The sequence below is a fragment of the Lepeophtheirus salmonis genome, chromosome 4 (genome assembly GCF_016086655.4).
Source record: "Lepeophtheirus salmonis chromosome 4, UVic_Lsal_1.4, whole genome shotgun sequence".
NCBI lineage: Eukaryota > Metazoa > Arthropoda > Copepoda > Siphonostomatoida > Caligidae > Lepeophtheirus > Lepeophtheirus salmonis.
This window is the reverse complement of record NC_052134.2, coordinates 16,470,417-16,488,645: the sequence shown is the minus strand read 5'-3', so window position 1 is coordinate 16,488,645 and position 18,229 is coordinate 16,470,417. Positions and strand designations below refer to the sequence as shown.

At 30.6% G+C, this 18,229-nt stretch overlaps 2 protein-coding genes across 2 annotated transcripts; one reads left to right on the top strand and one right to left on the bottom strand.

Annotated features, from left to right (window-relative positions):
• Window positions 1-2,960: 2,960 nt before the first annotated feature.
• Window positions 2,961-6,668, top strand: LOC121116925 (uncharacterized). Its single transcript, XM_040711233.2, has 4 exons — window positions 2,961-3,277; window positions 3,333-3,535; window positions 3,597-3,689; window positions 3,766-6,668. Exons 1-4 carry the CDS (start codon window positions 3,079-3,081, stop codon window positions 5,074-5,076), a joined length of 1,806 nt encoding a protein of 601 aa, XP_040567167.1. The 5' UTR covers window positions 2,961-3,078; the 3' UTR covers window positions 5,077-6,668.
• LOC121116926 (aquaporin-11) lies at window positions 6,514-8,929 on the bottom strand. The gene is made up of 5 exons (XM_040711234.2): window positions 8,794-8,929; window positions 8,533-8,724; window positions 7,650-7,842; window positions 7,033-7,265; window positions 6,514-6,970 (listed from the first exon to the last, which is right to left on the bottom strand). Exons 2-5 carry the CDS (start codon window positions 8,708-8,710, stop codon window positions 6,786-6,788), a joined length of 789 nt encoding a protein of 262 aa, XP_040567168.1. The 5' UTR covers window positions 8,711-8,724; window positions 8,794-8,929; the 3' UTR covers window positions 6,514-6,785.
• Between the last annotated feature and the right edge of the window lie 9,300 nt (window positions 8,930-18,229).

Here is an 18,229-nt window from a genome sequence, read left to right as displayed (position 1 = left end):
AGAAGGTGAAACTAATCCACTTATATTATTCATGTTTAAAAATTTTTTTTTTCTTTAAATGGGCTCTATTAAATCACACTCTTCATTTGATAAATCAAAAATGGGTGGCGAACCACTGGACTTGAGTAATTTAGGACATTTTGTGACTTTAATAATGGACCTTACTATATATAAGGATATATAAAAGGCGATTCCTTGAACATCGTGAAAAATTGTGTCGTTGATGTCAATATTCGGAGAGGCTTGATTCACAATTTGCACAAATTGGTCCCGGATCTTCAGCTTTAACAGAGGAACATTTTAGTTCTTTGATAGACATTTTAGAAAGTGAAAAAAAGACCCAAAAGTCTAATTTTTTTCAGCTTCCAATAATTGCTTTATTGAAATATAATAATTTGATTCTCAAAGCTGACGATATTTTGAGAAGCAAGCTTCGCTAGGGTCATAATTTATATTTCCTAGAAGAACATAATCCTCTTCTTTGAATTTTAATAAATATATTGAAAGTTCAATCACACTACCCAACGAATGTTTCAGAGAGTAAAAAGTTTCCTCGGTTAAACCTAATTTATTTAAATTATCCCATTCACAAATCTAGTTGAGAAATTGCTTTAAGGAAATGAGGTTTTCACTATCCTTACAATCAACAACTGTCAGTCTATCATCTTTCAAACGATGGACTTCCAATTTATTTTTTTTCCATTTATGCGACACCAGAACTATTATCAAGGACAAAAAGTTTACTGTTTATCCTCATTTTAAATTCATCTTTTCATACGTCCTCAGACCAGATATAGTGGAGTCTAGCTAGTTTAACATTAGTTTGCTAAATGGTTCGGGGATTAATTGTTTTATCAGTTAATCTGGAACAGTGAATGTGCTATTTTTACCCTTTTTTTAACTTGCAATGATTATTGAAAATGAAACGATGATGAATAAATGACTTAGCATTTAATAATATACAAACTATAGCAACTAATAAGAATCAATAGCACGTAGTTCTTGTCGAATACACACGCCGTTTTTAGCGTTCAGGTCCCAGAGTAAAAGATGTATTTTAATAACTAGGAGTGAAGAAAATAAAAAAATAGCTAGGACCGTAAGACCTACATATTCGGTACGTAACGGTCCTTAGAATCGTTGAATGTTAAAAATATCGCACAGATAATTAAAAAAGAATGAAAGGGGGTGGAGGCGGAGGGACTTATAAGGAAATCAGTCTTAGGAGCGATCCAACAATAATCCTTCATGAAGTCAATTCTGTGAGAGAAAAAATTGCATAAGATACGAGGAAAAATGATTAAATGGCGTATCTTTGGCATTTCAAAAGTTTTTTCCTCTAAATTTGGACCAAAAATTGATCTAGAGGTTGTCGTTTCATCTTTGAAAAGATAAACAAAAATAAATTTACGAATGAGTATATGAGCTGATTTTCTTTTTTAGAAATGAACGAAAAAAGTATAAATGGGTCCAAGGCTCTATAGTGTATAATAATTAATATATGTACATTTACGTTGTATATATTAATTCAACTTCACATTCTGTTTTTAAATAGTTGAATGATATGATGCGTTTTATCTATTGTAAAAAAATCAATAATTTTTGTTAACTTTTCTTCGAAATATTTCATAAAAACTAACTTTGGATTAAAAGGGATTTTTTGGGGGAGTTACATTTATTTTTTTCATTTTTTCTTTGCTTTTATCAGTACAAAACATATAAAATCATACTACTAAGTAAACTACACCAAACAACAATCTGCTCGATTACCGCATACATAGTTAAAACATGCCCATTAAATGGCTGTAATACTTATAACATTGTAAAATATCAAATACTCTAGATATTATATATTGGAAATAATATAATAAAATTTTTGAACTCAAGAAAGCTCTCATATATAAAGTTATAGATGCAAATATTGGTCCCTTGAGTGAGTGCATATTAATGGAGTCTTATAGAAAAGAATATCCACCTTTTCAAGGAATTACTGTTGAAGCAAGCAAAGGCCACTTTTTCTATGATAATCCCAACAGTTCAAACAATGTACTCATTTTATCGAGAGCTAAGATACACATTGCATTATTAGTATCTTTACTAGAGAAGAAAAGCTATTATTTTCAATTAAGAAAAGATTTGATAGTTATTAAAAAAAAACATTTTTTTTCATCTAAACCACACAAAAAACTTAGTTAGCGGGACTCGCCAATTATCGATTAATCTGTACATTCCTACTATAAAGTATGTTTACTATACACGTGAAGTTTATGTTAAAGAATTGATCTGATCAATAATACTGATAGGGATTCATCTATAGTATAATTACATCATAATCTGATGTGAATAATGAATCTAATATTTTGAAAGCTAATAACTCAATTTGTATTTGTAAAATAATCCTTAATGGACGGCACACAGTCCCTTCAACAGCAAAAAATAATGTATCAAATAAGATATTTAAAAAACCTAAGCTAACGCGTGTTAGAGGCTACTAAAATGTTGGCTAGAATTATTCAAATTTAATAATTAAAAAAAACTGTTATTTGATAAATGTACTAATTACCATTCTCCCGGGATTTTTGGGGTTTTAATCTTACAGGAAATTCCCCGAAAATATTTTGTATGAAAAAATTTACATTGATTCTAGTTTCTAGTTATACATACATGAGTACATGAGATATAACGATCCCTTAGAAACAATCAAAAATGAAACCCACTCAATTTTTTTCCCCTATCATTGTTCATTTTTTTCTGTTCATTCGTTTTAAAATTAACAGAAGGTTTGAATGCCGCTCATTTTTCCGTTGAAACCCTATGCCTGGTAATCGACTAAATAAATAATTTGATATTTTTGTAGCAGACGTAAACAATTTGTTATCTCACCAAAAGAGAGGTTCTGTTAAAACAAATAAAAGTTCCGTGATAACAATTCTAATAATAACAGAATAACAATAACAAAAGAGTGTCATATTCATTTATATTTTACTTTACTTGTGATAAACACAACACACTAGTCTTCTAATCATAATGAAAATGTATTATCTTCAAGCCGCAATGTGGGTGGATTTATAATTAGGAATGAACATGATGTCATCCATCAAGGAAGAGGATGAGCGACTTTTTATCGAAAAAGCAGCCGCATGGGACTCGGATGGAGCAAAACTTATTTTTCGTCTCATGAAACAAACTGGCGACTCTATCATCGCCCGCTCCAAAGAAATATCAAATGACATCGAATCTCTACTCCAGTCCACTCAGTCCGCTCAATCCAGACTCAGTATTATTCTTGCTTCTTTATACTATTTTTCATGTATTAATCGAACGCATTGCAGATAACGCTATCAATGATCTCTATTTGGCTTCGAATAATCAATTCATCGAAAGTCAAGTAGATGAAGAAGATGATCCAATCTATGATCCAAATGTCTACTCCATTGGACAAATCTCTCTAACGGATGATTCATCCTCTGTCGTAGATCCCAATCATGTTCTGAGTTGTACTATGAAGTTTATAAACGAGAATCAATATCAGCAGGTATTCCCTTGCTTTTATAATTTATCCATCGAATCTATGTGTTAATTTAGTTATTTTTTAGTTCTCATCAGAAAATCCGATCTCATTAGTTCCTTCCCTAGGCAAATATTCACATCGAAAATTACCCTTTATCATTGGGTCAAAGGAGTTTAAGGTACTATATAATTATAATACCTACTCATGTTTAACAAAAAAAAACAACACAAATTTATATTTTTCATATGTCATAGGAAAATGATGATATCGGCTTAAAAGAGAATGTCGTTAACGGAGCAATAGAGGAACAGAACTCAATATCAGCGAAACAAACCCTGGCACCCCCTCTAGCTCCGCCATCCCCTCCGGCTCCACCACCACCTCCTCCTCTCCCACCATTAGTAATAACATCTTCGAAGTTAATAAAAAATGATGAGACTCATGAAAGCTTATCTCACGGTTCATCATCTACAACCTCTGCCTTTTCTTCTTCTAAGGATGAGGAAATTACATCGACAAAGGAGGAGGATGTTCCGACATCTAGTCTTATTGAGGATGTTCCTTCCTCAAATTTGATGGATGCTCTATGTGCAGAGATACGAGGCCGAAAAGGGGAACAATTCTCTTCTTCCTCCTCCAAGTCAAAGGACACTCATAAATCTATTTTCAAAGTAAAATCTAATCCTCTTAATATAGAAAAGCAGAAAATAATATGTCAAAAAAATGGGCAGGGGCTTAAAAATGATAGGAATACTATTGTAGGAAGCGATTTATTGAGTGGTGATAGGAAACCAAATGAGGAATGCTTTAAAAAGTGTGATACTAATGTAACTGATGAAAACGTCGTTGTGTCTTGTAATGATAAAGTGGTTGGTGTTACCCATAGAATAAAGAGCATTTTTAGCTCAGATGAAGAGGATGATGATTTGTTTAGTTCTAAGGGACTTGCCAGTATGAATAACAATAATATAAATACTCAGTCGTCGTCATCATCTCGTAATACTAAAGTTGATTGCTATAAACCCAAACCAAACAACTTGAACTCCTTATTTCGCGAAGAGCTTCTGAGTAAAGTGAATAAACAGAGTGAATCAAATGAGCAGGTAAAAGGAGAGAAGATAAAAAACATGGAGTCTCAGAGTAGTGCCATAACTAGGATTGACGATATATCAGATGATAGAGGAGACTCTTTACTCAAATCATCTATTAATTCAAAGTCAAGAAGCATATTTGATGATGAAACAGACGATGAAGATGATTTGTTTAGTAAAGCAAAGTCTTTCAGTAAATTATCATCCCAAAACTATAAAAGAAGATCCTCCACCCCAAAAGAACTAACTCAAAATACTTTGACTACTTCCATAAATAATAATATAAAGAGTCAGAGCATAACAGCAAAAAATTTGTTTGACAATTGTGATGATGATTCTCTATTTAAGCCGAAAATGAAGTCAAATTCCCTTACTCCCAAGTCAAATATTAATCAAAAGGAAGTGGAAGTCAATCATAGCCAATCAAATGATAGCTCTAGTCAAGAACCAAAAAAAATCACTAATTGTACCTAAAACATCGAGTAGGAGTGGTGGTGATATTCAGAGTGTCCTTCACGATGCAAATAATGCTAACAATGATTCATTGAGCAAAGTATCTAATGACAAAGGATTTAAAAGCAACGTCAGTGCCTTTAACAGTATATTCGACAGTGATGATGACGATTTTGATAGTTTATTTAATTCCAAAGTTCAATCTGCTTTTAAAAGGAGTAAGCCACAAACAGATAAATCGGCTCGTATAGAAGTTGCGAAAGAAATAGTGAAGGATCAAAAGTTTATCAAGACAACAAACAACGGGAACTTGTTAGTGAATAAAACGAAAAATAAGGGTAGCCTTTTCGATGATGATGATGAAGATGATCTCTTTGAATGTGCTGTTCAAATAAAGTCACTTAATAGAAAAACTCGACTTTCCGATGAATCAGATGACGATGACAATATTTTATTCGGTGGTAGTTCTAAAAAGTCATTAAATAATTTCAAAAAGATAGAAATTAAGGATGTGGCACAACCTCAAATCATCCAATCCCATGTCGATCAGGTTGACAACTCTACAACATGTATTCCTGATATTAATGTGGATCAAACATCCATAGAAAAGAAGCAATTTTTTGCGAAGCTGTCTGAGGAAAATGTCGTTCAACATGAGAAAGTAAATGATAGTGCATCCGGTGGTGTTTTTATGAGCAATGCAGTAAAACGTAATGTAATAGACGACTTAAATAGAAAGGAAATTGAACCACCAAGTGAATCAGAAGAAATTCCACAAGGGGAACAACAACTTTCTTCCCTTTCGGATAATAGTTCCACTTCCTTGCAGCAGATGGATAAAAGCACCGCAAATCGAAGTGATGTCAAAAGTGATCTTGGAAGAAGGTCTCGGAATATTTCCTCCTCTGGTGAGGGGAGTCCCACAAAGAGAATTTCTTCACAACTACAAGATCAACTAACACATATGATAACAAAAAGACATAGCTCAGCTATTGACAAGGGTTCGTATTCTTCTCCAAAAGAGAATGAAACGAACCCTACCTCTTCATCCTCCTTACTTGTTGGACTAACAAAATCGCGTCCCAAAATAATTTCTAAGAGACGACTTCCTTCAAGACATATGAGCCAAACTTCTCGAGGAAATAATAGTTTCATTGATCTTAATATATCCCTTGGCACTGAAGTTGATGTTAAGCCTTTGAAAGAGGACGCAATGAAAGTAAAGGCGTCTGACGAAACTTCTTCATCGTCATCCAATTGTGCCATCGAGAACAAAAGTGTGAATAAAAACTTGACTAATGTTAAAGATGAGAACGATCCATATTTTGCCGCTCCGCCTCCTTTGAAACTATTTGATTCATCGTCGTCCGAAGATGAGATATTTACTTAGTCTACTCTACTCAAGGAAAACATTCCATTTGTGATTATATTAATGAAGATTTAAAAAAAAAACATTGATAGTTTATGTTATATCTATATTTATACTGAAACCAGTTTGCATTATACTTTTACATTAATTTAAAAAGAGGACTTTTAAACATTTATTTTTTAATTTTAGCAACCTTATTATAATCATTTAAAAATAAGACACAAAAAAGACTGATAAAAAACTATGTTAGTCGTAATCATTTACATACCCATATGATTGTCAAACAGCCGTTATAAATTATACGTATGTACAAAGTCTATCACAAATGACTATACTGTGAGGTCACTCATAATACACTAAGTTACTCTTCTTTCGCTTTTGTAGTATAGTTATAGACTAGAGGATACACGTAGAGGGAAGCAAAGGCACCTAGAGATGATCCAATCCAATACACACATATATGCTCCATTAGTGGATGACCTCTACATCCGTATTTTAAAGACGTGGCAAGTACAGGATTAAGGTAACCCCCAGAGTAATTAAAAGCTGGAATGAATAACAATAATTAATTGTATGCTCCATGATTAATTGCATATAATAAGAATTACAGGCAACTACAAGGAATGTAGCGATAAAAGAATCGATCACAGACGAGTATTGAGGTTGTTTATCTGAAAGGAATTTGGATGAACATCGACATAGCATCGTGGAAATCCCCTCTACAAGGGCCCCTGCATAAGCGGAAACTTTAAGATCAGAGGGACAATTGTTGAAAGTTGCACCATGGGCCCTTCCAACATGAGTCTCTGTCAATTCAATGGACCATAGGAGGTAGATGTATCTATGAGTAGCAAGTTAATTCATTGTTTGTAAGAATTCTGTATATTTTTTACTATGAAAAAATATATACAGTTAAAACATCTCTTTTCAAAACGGGATATTATTGAATATTAAAGAAATTCATAGTACCTATTCTAATATGAGTTGTGTGTTAAATATCTTTGAATAACTAATTCATTATTCAAAGATTTATTTTTGTGTGTTTCTAAAAATTTTTTTATATTTAATCAGATTAACCCCATTTTTAAACATTGTTAGTAAAGCATATAAATGAATTCAAAAAGTATCCTTTATTAGTTTAACATTTGATTGAAAATGTCTAAAGAAAAAGTTTAAGCATAATGAAATCTCAAATTTAATTTTTGTGACGGACATAAATTCTTACTGAAATACAATGACACCTCCCAATGTTCCAGATAATGTTCGCACTACTGTTTCGATTAGTGTCTTCTTTCCAATTAAACATTCTTCAAAATGCGTGTAAGGGCAAGCTGTTTCCGTGCTCCATCTGGAACTCCACCAAATCGTGAGGAAAAAAAGAAAAATACCATATGAAAAGACTCCATAATTATCAGCAACTGAAATTTTTTTAAATAAAAAAAAGTTTTAAGATATACTTAAGAAAATCTAGAAATCAAGAGTATTGGTTATGCCAGCGAATATTATTCCCCTTTTGAGCAGAATAAAGAACATCAAAGACGTTATGATACTAAATGTAATATAAATTTCCTAAATGGCAGACTCCATGTACTGTTTTTGAAAGTGTAAGATGACCAACCGTTCTCATTTTCCTGGACATGTTCTCTCTTTACATCCTGTCCAGAGCATCCCGTGGATTTTTAAGTAAATTAATAAATTGTCCTGTTTTTTATGAGTTCAGTCGATTATCTTTATATAAAAAGAGTAATGATCCTGTCAAAAAAGACAAATGATCTCCTAATTTAATATATTAATGTGATTTTCAGAAAAAATATACAATAAAATAAGTCAAAATTATAAATTAAGAAAGATAAAGATCTCCCCTAAAACCGACATTATTTGGGGCATGTAATGGTCTTTTTTTGGAAATCAAAATATAGACTCCTGAAGTGGAGTGGCCATAGCTCCCCCCCCCCTGTGCGTGGCTCCCTGAATGGTCATTCGTTTTGTCTAATATAACGTCACCCTTTCATTGAGCTCATTGTATCATAACTATTATTTAGAGATTTTATTTATATGGTTATTGTGCCTGGGATTTTAGGGGGCATTTAATTATAACTATTACTTACTGATGATGAGTTCAAATGAACATCCACAAAGCTCAGCTGCTGCAATAGCTTCTAAAATACCGGTTTGAAGGAGACCAGGACTCAAGTTCTCTTTAGAAAATGTTCTCATAAACTCTGCCAGGAACAGTGTGATACAAATGTAAAACGTTGATACACAGATGCATGGTATAAGAGCCATCCCCTACAAAGTATCTTTACCAAAAAAAAAAATATTAATAATTAAGACAAAGTTAAATGTTAATTTCACGAATGAGGAAATACCATCAACATCGACAAACAGTCGTCAAACTTGTGAGATAAGGAGAATGTGTATGTGTGTAAACTACATAGGAGGAACGCCGGTTGCTTGAATATGTAGTTGTACAGCTTATATTGCCACATATGTTTGCATTATTAGGAATTTATTTAAAGCTATTACCTGAAAATATTTTTGTATTATCTTATGTGTATATTAATAATTGATAGTTTTCTATATGGGTGATTCTTGCCTGTTTCTTTTATTAAATGTAATGGATGCATCATTGCAATTACTGCTTAGCTTATTATAATATCCCGGTTATCATAAACGTTGGCATTTTGTAGCAGGAGCTAAGATTTGTAATAAAGAACAAGACTTCAAATGTTATGATGAGATTGATTAAAAATTATAACTAAGTAGGTAAGCATTTATTTAGAACTAGTTTCTTCCCTTGGTGTTTTTCTTATTTTTAGTCTAAAATTAGATGAAGTAATCTCTGTATGACTATTCACTCCATAATATGTACATAGACTTCAAGTGGTTACGTCGGGAAATAAAATAATATTAATGAATTATGGACAATTTTCAGAAGCCTTGAGAGGTCTCAATTGTAAACATATAATGCCCAATTTTTCATTTGATAATTAATTAGTTGGATCTTAATTAACAAAAATTGAAAATTACTTAGGAAGTAAAATATTTCCTTCAATCTTATACCTCTAACCTTAAATTCAAATTTAAATATCCAAATCTTGAGACTATATCTCACATTTGAAAGTCAATGGGCAAGGTGCATTGCATCAAGTGGAATTAACTTAACTCGATGAAAGGGGCATCGCTAAGAAATATAATTAATAGTTCTAATAATTATCTATTTTTGTCTCGTGAATATATTTTGTAAGATTATCTTTTGCAAATTCAATAGTACCATCTTGTATACCTTCCAAAAGACTGGCCACATATTCATCTTCAGTTTTCAGGTATAGTTAGTTTTATTTATTGATCACCAATTTTCTTGGAATCTTTTATGAACAATGAAACATCTGGTGACAATGTGGCATCCATATTCTTATGGAAAACAGTTCCAATAACAAATTCTATTATAGGGTGTCTAGAAACAAATGATAAAAGATTTTTGCCTAAAATTTTTTCAAGTAGAAAATAAGTTCCTTTATTTTTGCGGGTATTTGAACTTGTAGTGTCAAACACATTGATTTGATTTAGTGGCTGATATCCCATTCTGTAATTGCTTTAAATACAGCATAAACATATTCCTCTCCTGTCCCAGATGAATGTTTGTACACAGATAATAGTGAAGAAATTCCTTTTCCTGAAACTAACACAGGTAATCGATCAATTTTTTTTGGTTATATTAAGATTTGGAATCCTTTTTCCATCCCAATATATGACAAGAGGAACTTCAGGACTGAAATTTGTTTTCATATCATACATTTTTTTGAGTCGGTGTTTTGCCCTAATTTGAACCAATTGTTTGTTTTTTTCAGATGAAATTTCTTCCACATTGTGGCCCAGACTTTTAGCAACTTCTGATAATAAAAAAACTGATTTTCAGTTGTAAAATTTTTGTTCGGTCATGGCCAGCTAAAACATCTGAAGTAATAATAGTTTTTGTTTTTTTTTTGCTATTTTTTGGAGTATACATTGATATTTTATCTTCTCTTTCGTCATCTATAATTTCAATAGTTTGCGCAGCAAAGGTATAAGCTTCAGAGACTGCTTGATTGAGTTATGTCTTGCTTCCTCTCTTGCGTTTAAAAAAAACAAAAAACTCGATATTCTTTTGCTAAAAGGCTTCTATCGATCTTGATTTTTGGATTTTTTTAGAATAATCTGTTCTGCTGCTTAATTTGCCAATTAAGTGTGTACAATTATATAATACTGTGTTGATTGATTATTATCTATGAAATGTTTCACGGCACACCATTTGCAAATCACTGGACTATTGAATGGTCGTGTATGAATGAGGTATCCTATGTTAGATTTGAAAGCACTTAAAAAAGATGGTGAATGTAATGTAAAATCCAACAGATTCATGGGAATGATTTTAAATCAGTATGCCAGGGAGCAACTTTTTTTCTGCTCCGAAATAATTGGTCTCAGACTATGAATCACAAGGGCAGTGATGCTAGGACCAAGTAGGGAGTAATAAATAAAATCTCGAAAGCTTTAAATAATGACATTGATTGATTCCGATCTTATTTAAGTTCCTTTGAAGTCTAAACAACAGTTTTTACATTATTTCCTGTAATAAGAACTTTGGTTGTGGACATGAACAACCAGTTTAAAAAAAATACCCCAAAAAAAATAATTATTTGCTTCAGTTTCCTATTTACATTAAAAATTATTTTAAAAATTATACAAATTAGTTTCATGAGAGTATGGGGAGAATAAGTCAAATCAACAAGGAACCATATTTCTGGGCGAAAACTTTAGTCTTAAGATAACCTTTATAGTTGGGTTGGCTGATTTAATTCGAGTTTTTTCTATTAGCAAAAATAAATAAAAAAACAGAATTTAAATAATGAATTTTATTACTTTTTTAAATGGATAATGATTTAGCATCAGTGAAAGCTGATAAAGGCTCATTTTGTTATAAAAAACAAAGAAGCCTGAATCAGTTAAAAGTTGAGGTTACAGGAAAGTTTTTTTTTTTTTTTTTGTCTTATTATCCGGGGATTAATACAATTTCAGGAAACATATCATGTAAATGCAAACTATCAAGTCTTACTCATTATGGATAAAAAAATCACATTCAATGACCCCAGAACCCAAATATATATATTTTTAGGGAAAACTTATAACAAGGTTTTCTATTTTTAATTTAAATTCTATCTATTTTGACATTAACAAAAAAGTTTGTCTGTCTCTCTAATAGAGGAGAACGCATTTTTACGAAGGTGTCTACTGTGTAGCTAAGATCAACACCTCATATTAAAAAAGAAAAGGGACGTACATATTTGGTGCGTCAGCATGAAACAATCTTGAACAAAAATCAAGAAAAGGAAAAATCCCAAAAATTTATTGCTACACATAATATACCAACAAATAATCAGTACAGGCACAAGTAAAATAACTTTAACTTGTGGTGCCCTCGTAATAGTTTTCCCAATAGGTGTGCTACTGTAGTCCGTCCTGAGCGTGTTGTAGGTGATGGTGTATTGTTCAGGGAGCCCCCCCACATCAGAATTCATTAAGAAACTAGAGACAGAATGTTCTTGAATTCCTCATGGAGGTTAAATAACTCGAACCATTGCAGAGTATTCCCTATAGTATACTTAAATTGACAAGCTTTGAATTTACTGGAGTTGTTGTCATGTTGTGGTAACATTAGTTTTTATCGTTCCGTCAAAACTTTAATCTTCCATGCTTTTTTTCTACAGTTCAATGGAAAAATGAACGAAAGAACGAACGTGAAGTGAACGGTCCTAAGCCTGAACTATGTCTACCATATTGTTTTTAATGTTATCAAGAGAAAGAGTTAATTTTTAGATGACAAAGGTACTCACTTTGCATTCAGTTTTAATTATATTTGACACAAGTAGAAAAAGGAAATTTCTATATTGAGACTTCCTTCTTGTTATCAAAAAATGGAATTTTAAAAATCCATTTTTGTTGTATTTTAGAAATAATTAGAGGAAAACCCCCAATAAATTACTTGTAATAATATTCGTAGGTTGATATTGCTCATATAAAATGAAATAATTACTACATTATCAATATACATTTGAATTCGAGGAAAATTTTGAAAGATATATAGAAATAGTGAAAGTATAACTTTAATTTTTCTTGTAATTTGTGAAATGGATGAAACAAAAACTGAAAATAAAAAAAGTCATTGGACCTTAAAATAGATAATAGATTACTTCTGGATATAGAACTAACTTTAAAAGTGACGCAATATCTCTAATATCACTTAAATGTTTTTATGCAATTCTTGTAAAATATATAATACTTTACTTATTTTATAAAAACTGTTTTTTTACTTAATTATTTGACTTAATAAGGAAGAATCAAATTATTTTTACACAATGGCTTATATCAACAAAGTAATATTTTTGTTTATGGGGTTATTATAGTTAAAAAAATTTAACCAGTTGCACCAGAACCATAGGCCCCCCCCCCATTTTTGGGGAATTGTTATAGCTTTCACATAAAAAAATATCGTCTAGAATAAAATATTTTTCATAATTTTCGAGGAAAAAAATTCAAGTTCCGCTGCACTGTTAAAAACTGCGGCTTCCACAGAACGAATCAATACAATTAGTTAATATAATTTAAAGAACATAACTAAATGAATTATTTTAGCTTAGTGATCGATTTACACGAAAACCATTGTTGATACTTCACATTTATAGTAAATATCAATCCTAAAAGAATTCGTACAAATATTTTTTATTAATTAGAGATAAGTTTACAATTTTTTTTCCTTTTACTTTCTCAGTCATTAGTGATCTCAATTTAGAGAAAAGATGCAAATTATTAAAGATCTTAAAAGTTATAAAATTTGAGACCAAACCCCTTGCTGTAATGTTTCATGCAAAAATGATATCTAAAATCGATTAGTATCACAAGAAATCATTAAAATTAGAGAAATATCAATCAAACATCAAAATTTACTGTGCTTTCCGTCAGAATGATTACAGTGGTAATGATTGGTTGCATTAACTTGGACAAAGCTGTACTGATTACATCAATAATTTAAGTTTTATGTTTCTGAGGTTAATGTAGTCATGTAGAAATCATTTACATTTAAATATAAAAGTAATTTGTGCAACTGTGATAATAAACTTTGCAAGGAAGAATCACACAGAACACTTTAATCTGATTAAACAGAAGGAATGATGTATTCCTTTCATCGGGTTTTCTAAAGATGATATTTAATCAATCAAAAGAAGCTCTTCTCCAATACAAGCTAAAAAATTAATAGCTTTGAAAAAATTTCTTCTATTGGGTTTAATAAGAAGTCCATATCTAATATAATTAACTGATACGTGATAAAATATCTGGAAAACATTTGTACGCTCAAGAAATCCTGGGTGCGCTCCCACTCCAATTTAGTTACTAATTCTTTGAGCGCACTCCTGTTCAATCCAAAATGAGCGGCACTCATTCCTTTGTTCGTATAAGAGTAGTTGCACTTAACAACTCTTAATAATTGCAATTAATTTCCTGAAATATTTATATATTATTTATTCCCAAAAATGAAGACCAATAAGGTACAGAAATAAATAAAACTTAAAGATCTAAAATAATATTTAGAACAAAAAAATCAATAATGTAATTAATCCAATGTTTTAATTATTAAATATTATTTTAATCGACAAAAGTATTTTTTTTTAAAAGTTTTCATTAATATTTGACATCTATTATTAAATAATTGACAATCTTTAGAAAATACTCTCTCAACCGTAGCTGAAGATAAGAGTGTATGAATAAGAAAATGAAATTTGTACTTGATTAGATCTAACGGCAATTTTGCAAAATATGGATATTACTTTCATTAAGAATGATTAAATTGATATAATTCACATTACCACATGCTAATCAGATAATATTAAATTTATAATGGGTAGTGGTTCCCAAACAGGGTGAGTTGAGGCAAGTTCAAGTGTGCTGTACGATTTGTGATAACCATACATTATTTACAATAACTTAAAACAATCCAAATAATTCGTCTAAATAAAATAGGTGTGTCAATCCAATTTTTATTGGTCATTTGGTGTGCCTTGGGCACAAAAAGTTTGGGAACCACTGTCTTAGGGGACATGTTATTACGAGTTTTCATACACTATCATCCAGTTAAGCCTCATAATAAGTTTGAGCTTGAACACAGTGTTCTCAAGTTTTTGGTCTTTACCTTTGTGAGATTTAGAGATCTTAGGTCAATTTACTACATAAGAATAGAAGAAAATCGTAATTTAGTTGGGATTAATTCGTTTACAAAAAAGAAAGATTTCTCTTCCAGCGTATTTTACGTATGACAAATATACGTAAATGAGCGAAAATTCGAGTGATTTCATTGCTATTTTAAAATGGAAAGCACGCTCCCGCTCAAGAATTTTGAGCGCCGCTCACTAATACTGGCATATCTAATATGAATATAAGCAAACTTTATTTACAAATGAGCCCTTTTTCCCCCCCAAATCATATTATACCTGTTAATGATTATGAATTGCCTTAAAGATAAACTTGTTTGTTAAAAAATAAATTATAAAATCTTTTATTATATATATTCACAGCTACATTTCTTCTTGAGGATCTTTTTGAAAATGATTAACCACACATAACCAATAATAAATAATTAATTTTTCTATCTAATTAAATAGAAGGGTAATAATTTTTTTTATTGTATTATATTTACAAGGGGATATTATGGATAATACGTGTCTATTGTCCATCCATTTGTAATATTAATTCATGTGTAAAGCAAAAGGAACCTTTATAAAAAAAAGTATTCAAAAACTAAGAATTTATAATAACCAAAGAAACACTTATTGTTTTACGTGCTAAAAGAGGTTTTGTGTGTACGAAAGCATATAAAGGTCCGTAAAGTAATATATATATATATATATTTTGGCCAACATGGCTTAACTATAACACTTCAATCTAATAATAAGATGTAAATGAAATGATAGAAATCGATAACATTTCTAGGGCTCCTACACCCCGGCCTTTAAACCCCTGGCATTTCACTCCCCGAGTTATCTACCCCTCAGCATTTTACCTTCTATTACAATAAATAAAAGCTATAGGACCAAACATTCAACCTTTTAACAACCATACAAACTAATTATTAATTAAACTTCATGATGTAGGTATTACAAGTGACGTATCGGACTTCTCTTGACGTCATCACTTATCACTACTATTTATTTAAACTTTACTATTATTAATAATTATAATTTATAATTTCCTCTGGCATCTACTAAATCTTACTTCCAATTCATGCATCGAAGAGTGAAAAAGTTTTCCTAGTCCTTAACACTCTTCCAACAAAAAACTAGTTGTGCAACCTCATCGGTGGCTTTAATAACATTTTATGAAAAAATAAAATAGCACTTTTAGAACCAACAAGTGCAATTGTCAAGTAGTACAATTTAATTTATTCTGCAGTACATTCTTCCTATAATTATAAGTCACGTGGGATAATGTGTATCTTCTCCAAATCTTTAAAATTTTAATATTAAAAAAACAACAAAAACAATAAAATATAATGAGATAGCAGATATAATAAAGGGGGATGAAGCACGTAGATTGAAACCACACAACCTCATTTTTGGTGTAGGGGAACCTTCAATAAATAAATCTTTGATATTTTGCATGATTTGGAGACAAGCCAAGGAGCAAAGTGAAAATATTTGGTATACATCTAGACTATGTTTTAAAAAAAGTAGGTATAGTGCTTCAATAAATGTTTAAAATAATTTATTAACATTATATGAAGGAATGGAAACCAATAATAATACATTCAAAACTCCAGTTAAAATAAAAAATATACATTTGATTTTTTTAAATGCCCTCACATTAAAAACAAAAACAAAACTGGGGTAGGAAAAATAATATTTTACTCTGAATATAGAAATGAAATGCACATGTACATGCTAATATTATAGATCCAATTATGATATAAAATACAATTAATTTTGAATTTAAATGTACATAGGATTAATTCAAAATACATTTGATATGTTATTCAATCTTTTATTTGCTCCAGAATAATTATGTCTCATGTGTTTCCTATTTCTCTGCACATTCACAGAGGGAATATGGCTCCTAACTATGGCCATATACGTTTTCTAAACTATTAATTCAATCATTTTAAAAATAATCTTTTAATTTTTCTACGCAGATACCCCTTAAAAACAAGGTCCATTGTATATACTGAGTCTTCTTCTTTTCTTATTAATAATAAATGCAGCAAAATTCGCAAATTTGCACTAATTACTATAAATTAGTGGAAATTAATTTTTGTAATCATCTCTTTTTGGTTCCACATTATATTCTCCCTACACAAGAATAACTTTATATAAGCTATGACGTTATGAATTGCATCAACAATCTTAACATTATTTGACCTCATAATATTCAACAAACTTTGAAACTGGAAGAATAAAAAGTAAGCTCTTGCTCTAAAAACAACCTTAATTGGATATCTAACAAACTATTGAGTTGATTGAAGAAGTAAAACGCGTCTATTTGTTCATTTAATAATTCTTTACTGCGTCACATCTAGTGATAATACATTTGTAAATGAATACTTAAGACCTTCAAAGTTTATAATCATGGATGGTATTGGATTTTCTACGTTATCCGTCTCTTCTAATAGTCGTAAAATCAAGTTCTAATATATCTCATCAAATATGAGAAGTTTTGGAATGATTGTATTCGACTTTTGTAATAATGAAATGATACATATATTAACAATTAGATTTAATTAACCTATTTCAATATTTATTTTTGATATTCATGACTCTAATTCACCGTATCTAAGGAGTTATCCGAAAATTCCTAGTCAGCAATTTATTATAGCGTCTTGTACATATTCCTTCAAAATTCAATCCCTAAATTCATCGTATCTAAATTACCTACTAAAAATCAATGTTTTGACAATTTTTTGTCATAGAATTAAGTAGAAATATTTATTGAATCTATGTGTCATACCTATCGCAAAACAATCTGGCCAAGTATCCATTTTAATTTAAAAAAAATTCATTTTATTATTAAAATTATGATGAATTAAATTATAAAACTCATAATTACTTTCCGATTCGAAGTTTGCAGGTTGTGTAGTTGTTCTGTTTCCATATTATACTGTATCGTAATGACAAAAGTGGGAAATTTAGTATTAGATGATATATTTTATTCCCTTACACAAGAAAATAACCATGAAACGTCCAAAAAAAGGTGATTTATGGACGCGTTTTGATTTGAAAATCTGTAAAATGTCGAAAAAGAAGAAATTTAGATGTTGTTTTGAAATTAACGATTGGAATCAAGTAACTGGAGAGTGGCTCTTTATGGTCCAAATGTTGATGATCCCTTTTTTTTTCAACGATTTTGCCAATAAATATCTATAGGATCTGCCTGAACAAATGTTTACCATTATAATGAGTGATTTTAATGCTGTGAATGACTTCGTTAAGGACACAATGAATTATATCACTGGAAATAATCGTGGTGCTGTAATAAAAATAAAAGAATTGATTACTACTTTAGGAATGTGGGACATTGCATATCACTTGAAAGCATTACTGCAGCACACATTTGAAATTAAATCTAAAGGTCAGGTTATAAAATCGGCAAGACTTGACATATTTTTGGTCTCTGATGATTTGAGAGGAAAAGTTAAACAATACTCGCTACTGTCCAGATTTCACTCTGACCATTATTCGATTTCTTTGACCTTGAGCTTTAAGAGGTCCAATATTAAATAGATAT